Source organism: Mustela lutreola, chromosome 5, assembly GCF_030435805.1.
Source record: "Mustela lutreola isolate mMusLut2 chromosome 5, mMusLut2.pri, whole genome shotgun sequence".
Classification (NCBI taxonomy): Eukaryota; Metazoa; Chordata; class Mammalia; order Carnivora; family Mustelidae; genus Mustela; species Mustela lutreola.
In genome coordinates, this window is record NC_081294.1 from 114,149,768 (window position 1) to 114,161,895 (window position 12,128).

Genomic DNA, 12,128 nt, shown 5'->3' on the forward strand with positions numbered 1-12,128 from the left:
CAGTCATTTGAAATCACTTTAAAATTGTATATAGTAGGAGCACCTGGGTGGCTCAGTGGGTTAAAGCCTCTGCCTTCAGCTCAGGTCATGATCCCAGAGTCCTGGGATTGAGCCCGACGTCGGGCTCTCTGCTCCGCAGGGAGCCTGCTTCCTCCTCTCTCTCTCTGCCTGCCTCTCTGCCTTCTTGTGATCTGTCTGTCAAATAAATAAATAAAATCTTTTAAAAAAATTGTATATAGTAAACTTGTTCCTCCTACCCTACTGGAAGCAATGCACTTTAAATAGTTTTTAGTAGAAAAATACTATGACCTTCTAGAATTCAGTTATATTCACTGAGGCTTGAATGCCTCAACCTTGTTAAAAGTGCAGAAACTATGTTATTTAGCTATTGTGAATCATGATCTTTTTTTTTTTTTTCTTTTGAGGGAAAAGGAGATCTTTTTCATGGGATGGCTCTAAGGCAAAAGGCAACCACAAAACATGTGGAGGTCAGAAATCTGGGAATGATGAAAACTTTAATATGCCTACTGTGGAATAGAGGCAGAGCAGATTTTCTGGTTCTTATCCTGGTAAAGACTCCTGATTACAGATTCTTAAACATAAAATCAAGTCTCCACTCTATCTGAGGGTTTCTTAGGGAAATAATACAATAATATATAATGTTAGACTATGAAGAAACTCCTGTGAAACCTCAGTGTCTTTTGTGGTGTATTCTTAGAAAAATACTCCAGGAATACACAAAAGCCAAGACTATTCTTGGCTGTACAAGTTAGAGGGCAGCAGACATTCTACAAAGAGCTTGCCTCTTCTACTTGACCATGTCACCCTGATGCTGAATCAGACCTTCACGGAGTTCATATCTACCCAACTTGTCCTTGATATTTCTTGGACCTGTTTTGTTTTATATCTTTTGTGAAATTAACAGTCTACCTGCCAACTAGATCCTGAACGTTGAACATTCAGCGCATACAATAGGCTCTGGATTGTGAGGCAGTTAAGAAAAGACATTTTACTTATTACTGACTTGTTTTTTCAAAGATTGAGAGTCTGTGTCACAAAGCAGGTTTGTTTTGGCAAACGAGTCTTTCATTTGTCCCAGCAGTCATGTGGGTCAGGCATTATCATCCCAATTTTTGACAGATAAGGAAACTGAGGTTCAGGGAGCTTCTGTGACTTGTCAGTAAGTGGGACAGTTTTAATTTGAATCCAAAACACAAGCTGCTTCTACTATTTTATTACAAAAGCCAGATGTTTCAGATTTAGAATGCATCCTTGTATTTCTTTGAATAAAAGCTCCATTTGCAAATAAGGAGGAATTTGACAACCTGATGTTTTCAATGCACAAAGGCACTCAAAATATCATTCTACTTTGAGTACTGATTTACTGAAGGGATAGTTTTTAATTGCACCATAAAAATGATACTGAACCTTGCTATCTTAAAAAAAAAAATTCCACTTAACAATGAATGATAGATTTATGACTCACTTAATTGTTCACTTCTTGAGATTTTGGGGCTGTCTCTTTGCTAAAAATGAGGGGGTGTCTTCATTATTGACAGAATCGTTCATTCTCTCAGTCATTTTTATAAACAAAAATATTGAGACAGTACAAATTAGAGAGAACGTGACAGAAGAGAAGGAATAATTACTTGTGGTTTTAACATTTACACAACTGCTGCAAACACATCAGAAGATGATAATGTTCAAAGTGAAATGTGTTGCACTGTACTGCATTGCACTTCTGTTCTGCCTCAGGTTGATTCCTATACTCTATTTATCCCCACCCTTGAGGGTAGGGGCTGCAGCAGACATCTCTGTGAAGCCTACTAGTGCTCTACTTGCTTATTATACCTTTAATAAATATTACTAGGAGGGCATTAAGCTTCATTTTTTCCTTAGGAAATCAAGAATATAGATAATTATAATACTGACAATGCGAACATTTATTAATAAGCACTTACTCTGGTGAAAGAAACTGTGCAAGGTGCTGCCTTCTATCATTACTCATTTAATTTTCACAACAATCCTAAAAATGGGAATTCACGGCCTTTCCAAGGGCAATAATGTCATCCCTAGAATAACTTATATGTCATGTGTTTTCACTGGTTATTTTATTTTTCTAAATATCTGCCTCTGGATTATTTCTCCAAATTACTGCTTGTGCAAAAATTTTGCACCATGATTTTCTAGCTATCTCCGAGTTGCTTAGTGTTAAACTGAAAGTTCCTTTTTTCATGATTGTCATGTAAATTAATGTAATCATGTTTATGTAAATTGACCATAGATTTAGATTTGCTATTATTACTACATTAATAATAACCTATATATTAATACAGCAGGCTGTTTTCTCCCCCACACTAATCAGTTCTTTACCGTAACTGGAGGTTGTACATGGAGTGTAAGGTCAAGAAATTGTGAAAGGAGGGCATAGTGTTTAGCAAAACAGCTAACAAGTAAATATTAAATTCAGTTAAAGCGATTAAAATGGAACAATAATAAGTAAACCCGGTGAATATTAAAGCATCCCATGGTCACATCCATAGATTATAAATTAAAATTGTTTCTCCAGATTTTGATACAATATAGTTTCCTTTAGTTGAAGATAAACTAAAGGGATATATTTTATTTACTCTTTCAAATATGAGACGTCATCATGACTTTAGTACTCTTTGGACTGAGATTTGCGTGAACACACCATGCAAGTCCAACTGTAAAATTTAAGTGACTGGCAAATGTTTGTCTAAAAACAGCAAATTATACTCTTGGCCAACAGCCTTGAAGCCCCAAAAAGTCCCTGGTAGGTAAAAAGTTTTATTTCCAAAAGAGGGGCTTTTTTAACCACATCCCTTCTGTCTATTGATGCACAATTTCATATCAGTAATGATTTTGAAAAGACCTGTTCTTTCTGTATTCTCTCCAAATAAAATCTTATGGTGATGCTAGAAGCAAGAAGAGAAACCACTTGTGTATGAGGAAAAAGAACTGCTAAGAGAAATAAAGAAAAGCGCTGAGTAAAACTAATATTTTAGGAGAAAATATTAAACTGCTGGTATTAATACTAAAACAACCACAGTTTTGTTGGTCACGCTCTCAAGTTAAGTCAATGGGATATGAGCAAAGAGACAAATTCTCACATTGCTTTACTGACTGTAATAGGAAGATGGGGATACAAAAGATATAAATTGTGAGGTCAGAAATACACAAGGCACTCTAAAGTCTGCTCAAACACTCCTGAGGGAGCTGTAATTTGAGATTTTGTTTTCCCCTGTGGAAATCAAACTCCTTAAGAATTAAGTTAAACTACAGGGGTCAAAACAGATTTTATAATACCTTGACCTAGCCTGTAACATTCTTCCTTTACCTTCTCTTTGACCTGCCTCTCCTACTTCAATGTTGGCCCCTAGGAAATGGCATCACAAGGTATTTATAATTTTCCAGGTCTTGTGTATGGGAAGCGGACACTGATTTTTTTTTTTTTTTAATCATATGCTGTAGATCATCCAACTAAGAGGACTAAGTTTTTTTTTTTTTTTTCCTTTGATAAATCTAGATAATAACTTTGGTTTGGGTTAAAATATCACTGTTACTTAATTTCATGGATAATAATAAAGCAATACGGATGGATCTCTATGTTTTGGGTGAACTCTCAAGGTAAAACTGCAAATGAACTCAAAATTTTTATTTAGAATAATTCAAACTAACAGAATAATACTTTCACCAAAACAAGAATCCGACTATTAATTTGGATTCTTTTCCACATGCTGCTTAACAGTATTTAAAAAAGCAGTAGAAAGTTGTATTTTATGCTAACAAAAATAGTTTTCTTGTCTCAGAGCAACTAAGTCATATCCATCTCTCTTTCTTGAATATTACACTGTCTGAATCTGTATATTGTTAGGTAACAAAAATGTAAACTTGTTAAAGCCAATCCTTTTAGATGGAATTTTTAACCACTTTACTGATACTTTAAATCAGTGATTGAGAACTGCAGAGAAGTCTTTCTGGCTGATAAGAAAGTCAGCCAAGAAACTTTTGATAAGTATCCTCAAAAACAAATACTTGCAAAACAATGGCACTGGTACAGAATAATTTAATATTGTATATCCTTTTCCTCTCCTCAGTTCTATTTTATAATATGCTAAATTTTTCTTTTCCAGTACTAAATGAATTATAAAAAAAAAAGTCATGTAAGTGAAGTTCTATCATTATATAATCACGAAACGTTGCACGGAAAGCCTGTATCTTATCCGCAATGTGAGTTCTGAGTTCAAAGGTTCAAAGTCACAGCCCAAGGTCGTGCTAGATGGAGTCCTTTCAGAGCCTGGAAGCTAGCGCTCCTTCTTTAAGTCACTGCTCAGTGATTTACCCGCAGCAGTACGCTGCCACCAAGTTTCCATGTATTTAGCTGATATAAATTAAGTATTCCAGAAGTGACAATGCTTGACAACCAAACGCATAAAATAGTAAACAATTAACAATCAAAATAAGGAAACAGCTGTTAGTTTCTTTTTTATAAAATTATACCTAATTTACAATAAATGCCAATTAAAATTATTAACCAATATACATAAATCTCCTTTGCCTTATTGTCACATAGCTATGTAGATTGTAAAATTCTCTTAAATTTTCAAAGAGATTCCTAAAATGTTTTCCTTTCTTCGCCTCTCCATCCTTCCCTTTCTTTCTCTTCTTTGTCTCAGTCACGAATCCTTGAGCATATTGGCACTTTGTACTCCATAAAAAAGCAGCTATGTTATCAACGTGAAAACAAAGGGTTCTAATAGGATAGTGAAAAATCCAAAACAAGGCATAGCTCCGAGACTGGATGGGAAAGATGCTATACTTTATCATCAAGTGGAGCTGAAAAAGAGAGGGCCTACCTTTTATTTCTATTAAGTCTAATGATTACAAAAATCCACTTGAAATTGATCTTCAATTATCAATAACCACTAAGATTAGCATGCTAAAAGCTTTAATTACACAGCTATGACAAAATGTAATTTAAAAAGCGGGGACTTTCGATTTTGGCTGTTGAGAGGAAGGGACTAAGCACTGGATGAATAACTGTGAACTGAAACCTAGAAATGTCACCACTGCTAATGTCTTATAATGACTTGCTGTATACGTCCCTTAAATCAAGAGTACAACCTCATCCTGTTACTTCTTTGTTACTTTTTGCCTTCATCTTTGAAACCGCTTCAATTTAAGTGATAAGAGGTTTATTGTTTTAAGTGGTGGTTTGTGATGGTCTGATGTACCAACCCACATTTCATTTACTGCTGTGTATCAGTTCTTCAGGATTTTAATTAAGTATGTTGGAAAAGTTAGTAAAGCTTTATTGGCCAATGTTTCTCAGTCATTTAACCGGATAATTTACTATTCTTTGTACGACTATCAAAAGAATATATTATTTTTGTGAATTATAAATCGAGGGTCTATTTTTTATATTTAAAATTACATTATTTCTTTGAAGTATTCTTTCTTTTCTCACATCAACATTATTAAAAATTCATGACGAGTAGATTAATTTTTCCTTTATTCAGCTAACAAACATAAACTGAGTATCTGCCATGTACTCTCTCTTATGTCTTGAGCTGGGAATATAACCTGTAAGAAAGACACAGTCTGCCCCTAGAGGGCTGAGTGTCCAGGAGAAAGATGTGTGCCCAGACAATGCAATAACAATGCAATGAGATAAGTGATGTGGGAGCAGGCTTCCATGGGCGAAAAAAGAAGAGATGCATAATTCCCCCTGAATGGCTGTACTGAATTCTGAGGGATGACAAGGAGGGCTCAGGAGCAGGAAGAAGCTGAGGGAAAGGAGCACTAGGAATGCATATGTAAAGGCAAGTGGCCTCAATACTGTTTGCAAAGTAGCAGTGCAATGAAGAGGTTAAGAGCATGAATGTTGGAGCCAGACTGCCTGGGTTCCACGTTGGGCAATTAACCTCTCTCTGTTTCAGTTTCCCCATCTATGGAAAGGGTATAATATGCATATCTACTTTAAAGAACCATTATGAGAATAAATGAGTTCCTTTTTGTAAAGCACATAGTAAGGGCAATTTAAATGTTTGTGTTATTAGAGTGCAGGGTTCTTGCTGGCAGCGGGAGAAAAGAAGGTTTAAGAGTAGAGAGGAAGGCTGGGCCAGAGATAAGAGGCTCCTGGGTAATTCTGAGAGAGATGGGAAGCCATGTCTGGACTTAAGGCACATGAAGGATGACCTACAATTAGTGTAGGCCTTTGAGAAAAGCTAATCAGTCATGGAGAGACTGGAGGGGAACGCAACGTGAAGCAGGGAGACAAATTAGGGAGCTCTGGAAACAGTCCTGGAGCGTTGCTAGGAACCGAAACCAGGGCAATGGGATGGGAATGGAGAGAAAGGAGTGGATTTAAGAAGTACCTTGGAGGCAGAGTTGGTAAGACTTGATGATCCACTGGATGATGGGATGAGGGAGAACTATATAGTTCAGGGGCTGGATGGGAAAGTTGCTTTACTATATCACTGAGCTGAACTGAAAAAGAGAATCCTTATCTCTTTGGTCTCTTGGTATTTATAAGTACACACTAATTGTTAAATTCACTTCCTTTCTGCAGGTTGTACCCGCCCCCCCCCCCCCCACTTTTTTTCTTTTTACCATTGAGAGCATCTGATTTTGAAAAAAATACAAAGATTGAAAAGTATTTAATTGTGTGCACATGGCCACAGACTTTCTACCTTGATCAGAGACGTTGAATTTCAATGACAATATTCGAAATTTGGAAGCTATCTTTCGGCCATTTTGCCTTAGTTTTCTTTTCTGAAAATGCAGAGACATTCTGGCTGGCCCCGCTCCCCCTGGTGTTATGTGATTCTCTGACATCAGCATAGATATATTCAGCTTTGACACATGATACTGGCGGGTTTGAGAAAGAAGGGGAAGACGGCTGAGCCTGCAGCAGGACCTGACAGGAGCTTGCCTCTACTAAGTGGCATCTGCAACAGGTGTTCTGTGGAGCCAGAGTTAGAAAGGGCTTCCTCCTCTATTTTTAAAAAGTAAGGAACTAACTCTCTCACAAATAAATAGACACTGGAAAAGTTATATGTTCATGGCTATGAGATATATTCCTCTGGATATAATGTTTATTATCATCAAGGTGGTGCAACTGAGTGTCTTTCTTTTTGTTTCCTTCTATTTTTGAAGTAGAAGGTTTTTTGTTTTTTAAGATTTTATTTATTTATTTGACAGAGAGAGAGATCACAAGTAGGCAGAGAGATAGGCAGAGAGAAAGGGGGAAGCAGGCTCCCCATCGAGCAGAGAGCCCGATGTGGGGCTCGATCCCTGGACACTGAGATCATGACCCAAGATGAAGGCAGAGGCTCAACCCAATGAGCCACCCAGGCATCCCTGAAGGGTTCTTATGTCTGTGGTAGATAGAGGTCTTGATGCAGGAAGATACATTTGCTAAGCTTGTAAGATTTTTTTAGTTCAATGACGCTATAGCCGGATATGTGGCTAACTTTTACACTTACAAGACCGTCTTCTCTGTCCCTGGAGGGCCATTAAACTTAGCGGGCTGTCAGAGAATTGACAATGACAGCATAATTGAACAACCAAACACTTATTTTCAACAGAGAATCCTAAAGCATTCTAGCTATTAAGCAGAAACAAGAGTCTATTTCCATTAGGGCTGAGTAACCCATCCCCCCCATTTTTTTTTTTTTTTTTTTTTTACTACATATGATAACTTTTTTCACCACTACCAGATGTTCCTATAAAAGCACTGAGATACTGGATAAAATATCATAACATCAAAACCATTTTTTAAAGTTATCTTTTTCTTGGTCTTTGTGACAATCCAGTTCTCAGTCCCTATCATTCTCTCTAACTGTAGTTTTGGCAGAGACTTGAATCCGAGCAACACTGGTCTGGCTTTGATCCGGTTTTGTAATTTTCAGGCTGCAAGCCTCAGAGTATGTTTCGAGGGAAAAAATGAGCACTTTGTTTCAATGTCCAGAAAAATAGTATATTGAGTTTACTCATTAATTTGACTTTACCTAATTTTTAAAAGGTTGATAAAATAGGAAGCTAGTACCATTGATAGTGTTTGTTAATTCACTGTGTAGTCCAAATTCTTTTTCTTTATGACTCACTGAATTAGTGAAGAGCCAGTATCAGAAGGAGAAACATTTCCCCCAAATGGATATATTTATAAAAATGTTTTTGTATGCTGATTTTATCTTCTTTCTTATAATTAGCGGACTATTATATTTGACCTTGGCAAAATATTTTAATTAGTTGTCCATGGATATTTTAATAAGCTTGAATTTTTTTTTTGACATTTCAAACATAACCTGTGTCATTCAGGCCTGTCTCCTACTATTTTAAATGTATATCATGTTCCAGCGGCAGGAATTACCATGGTTATTTGTTAAGCCAATAGTGAACTGTGGTTTGCATTAAAAACTACTGTGCTGTCTTACGTCTGCTCTGAAAGTGACATCAATATCTCAATAATCACAATAATATGAATTAATATGGAACCCTGGGGAAGTGTGCCTATAACATGATTGGATGTAGTGGAAGAAATCCTTAAGAGTTTATATGCATATATACATACATATATATATATATATATATTTAAAGATTTTATTTATTTGTTTGACAGACAGACACAGAGAGAGAGAGAGAGAGAGAGATCACAAGTAGCAGAGAGGTGAGTAGAGGGGGAGGGGGAAGCAGGCTCCCTGCTGAGCAGAGAGCCGGATGTGGGGCTCGATCCCAGGACCCTGAGATCACGACCTGAACCAAAGGCAGAGGCTTAACCCACTGAGCCACCCAGGCGCCCCAAGACTTAAAATATATTTAAATGGCTTTTTGGGAGTACACCATATTCATATTCTTTAAGAGCTAATTTTAATGTCAAAATTGGTTTTATTTTATTAACAATATTGTTGAATGGGTTACACTCTCACTCCCTCCTTTTTATTTTTTTTAATTTAAAAAATTTTTAAAGATTTTAAAAATCTTTAAGGGAGGGTCAGCGGCAGAGGGAGAAACAGACTCACAGATAAGCAAAGCACCCAATGCAGGGTTCGATGCGGAGCTCGATCCCAAAACCCGAGAATCAGGACCTGCACCAAAGGCAGATGCTAACCTGCTGAGCCACCCAGATGCCCCTCTCTGCCACCTTTAACTTATTTACTATTTTCTTACTTATTTACTTACTTATTTATTTTTAATTAAAATTCAATTAGTTAACACGTAAGGTATGATTCATTTCAGAGGAATACCCTCTCCTTTTAAACATGCATTCTACCAGGAGTTTGGTACTTCTTTGGGTGGAGAGAGATTCACATTTAATGTGAAATGATTCACAGAGAACTCAATAGGCAAGTCTTGCTAAAGGTACTTTTGTATCCAGAGATTGTATCTAGGATTAAATGGGTTTGATCAGAGCCTTCACTTCTGGTTATGTGGACTAGCTGAAGTCTGATTAAGAAAAGTTCTAGTTAATAGTTTTCTTCTAAGTTACTAATCCATCCATTCCTGCTTCATAAAAATGCTTGAGAAGTTCTGGGGGCCATTTTTCCATACAGCTCACACATCTCCCTACTTGGTTCAAAAGACTTACTTCCTGCAAATCGCCCAGCAAAGAAACCCTGAACAATGATCCATGCTGTGGCCCAGAAATCCCCACTCACCTGCACTGGTGCCTGCACCGGATGTGAGGTCTCCACCCATCAGACCACCTACGGATTAAAGAGAAAGATCAGAAGAAGGAAAGGCCACAGGTCCACAGAACAACACACTTTACCTTTAGCAATCCCAGTATTCTGGCTCTCCCAAGGGTCCTGAATTTGTAAAATATTACCTAAGTTGGATGGCTGACATTTGTTTTATTATGACATGCTGAGCTCAAACATTAAGCCTACATTCAATCACTGACATTTTGCAGAATCTTCCGTTCTAAGAAAGGTTACATTTAAAAAATCCAGGGTTTAAATGGTCTCTGAATTTTCATTTTTGGATGTTTTATAGAAAGTGGAAAAAAAAAGCAGTAAGATTGACTGTGTGTTGAAGTAAACTTACACTTGATGTTTAATTCTTTGTAAATGTATTTTTATATAATTAATTTTGTAAAATGCTAATTGTCCAGAACTTTGGTCATTTCATGAATCTACTCACAGCGAATGACCTCACTGACTACCTGAATTTTCCTTACTGACACAACAGAGAAGATTTCATTTGCTACAAATTTAGAAAGGTATGCTTCTTCTCTGCTAACTTAAATTTGGCAATGTTAAAATATGACAGCTGGGAGAGTTCAATAAGATACTCGGTATAATAATTACTGTTCGTTTTAAGGAATACGATTTAGCCAAAAGAATAGAATATCAGCTGGATTCTTTTCTTTTCCCTCCTCCCTCCCTTTGTTCGTTCCTTCCTTCCTACCTTTCTTCCTTCCTCCTTCCCCTTCTTTCTTTTTCTTTAGAGAGGAAGGTAGGGGACAGAAGGAAAGGGAGAGAGAGAGTCTCAAGCAGGCCCACACCCAGTGCAGAGCCCAACGTGGGGCTCTATCTCACAACCCTTAGCCTGTGACCTGAGCTGAACTCAAGAATCAGACGCTTAACCGACTGAGCCATCCTCGGCTGGATTATTTTCTAACTGATCCTAAGTGACAGTCTATAATTATTAGTTGGTTCTGGTTTTGGAGTTTGAAGAATATGTTCATTACTTTTATTTTATTTTATTTTAAAAAAGATTTTATTTATTTATTTGACAGAGAAAGACACAGCAAGAGAGGGAACCCAAGCAGAGGGAGAGGGAGAAGCAGGCCTCCCGCCAAGCAGGGAGCCTGATGCGGGGCTCAATCCCAGGACCCTGGGATCATGACCTGAGCCAAAGGCAGATGCCTAATGACTGAGCCACCCAGGTGCCCCTGTTCATTACTTTTATTTTATTTTTATTTTTTTAAAGATTTTATTTATTTATTTGACAGAGAGAGTTCACAAATAGGTAGAGAGGCAGGCAGAGAGAGAGGAGGAAACAGGCTCCCTGCTGAGCAGAGAGCCCGATGCGGGACTCGATCCCAGGACCCTGAGATCATGACCTGAGCCGAAGGCAGCGGCTTAACCCACTGAGCCACCCAGGCGCCCTGTTCATTACTTTTAAAGAAATGTTTGTTATTTCCAATCAAATAATATTTTGGAGATAAAGGATGAAATTTTTAAAAAATAAACAAGCATGAATTTATCATGCAGGGAATTCAACTGTGTTTGAGTGTGATCTGAAAGGAATAACATATGGTATTGAAAATTCTTATGAAAAATTTCAGTCATATTCAAAAGCAGAGAGAATGGCATAATGGCATCCTTTATACACATCTCCCGGACTCAAGATGTATCAAGATTTTATCATTTGGTTGATTTTGATTATATTTTCTATATGAAGTTTCTGTACTAAATAGGAATAAGGTTTAGTTTAGTTTTGTTTTTTTAAGATTTTATTTATTTGACAGAGAGAGACACAGTGAAAGAGGAAACATGAGTAGGGAGATTGGGAAAGGGAAAAGCAGGCTTCCCATTGAGCAGGGAGCCTGATGCAGGGCTCAATCCCAGGACACTAGGATCATGACCTGAGCTGAAGGCAAATGCTTAATGACTGAGCCACCAAGGCACTCCACATGTTTAGTTTTAATTACAAGGCAGATATTGAAGTATTCTCAAGGAAAAATTATTTTGTGAATAAATTGCCTTTAATATAGTTATGTGTGCCTAAGACATACTAAAAATTTCCTATGGAGTGCTTTTTAAAAAAGTAAAATGTAATATACAATGCTTTGCTATCTATGATTTAGAAATATAATTATTTTTGGTGCTTCTTTTGGAGATATAAGGGGATTGTTTGGTTATAGTCAGTATACATTTACTTAGTTCCAACTGTGAAGTTGGCAATCCAGGAGGACTGTCTTCCCTCCAAGATTCTTTAAATCCAGTGGGGAAATAGACACAAATTCAATATAGCACATCATATACTGTGTTTTGCTTGATCTGAGTATGAAGAATGGTTGGACTTTTCCTGAGCAATAATTTCTTTTCTCTGGGACACCGCACATTGTACAACAGTGGGGATTTCTTAGAAACACT

At 37.1% G+C, this 12,128-nt stretch overlaps 1 protein-coding gene across 18 annotated transcripts in view; it reads right to left on the reverse strand.

Moving 5' to 3' along the window:
- Positions 1-12,128, reverse strand: part of MEF2C (myocyte enhancer factor 2C) — a 163,346-nt gene that overhangs the window by 21,482 nt on the left and 129,736 nt on the right. For all 18 annotated transcript variants that reach the window (XM_059175439.1, XM_059175435.1, XM_059175442.1 and 15 more), the window contains one exon: positions 9,684-9,731. In XM_059175439.1, coding sequence (XP_059031422.1) covers positions 9,684-9,731 — 48 coding nt within the window. The remainder of the gene's footprint in view (positions 1-9,683; positions 9,732-12,128) is intronic.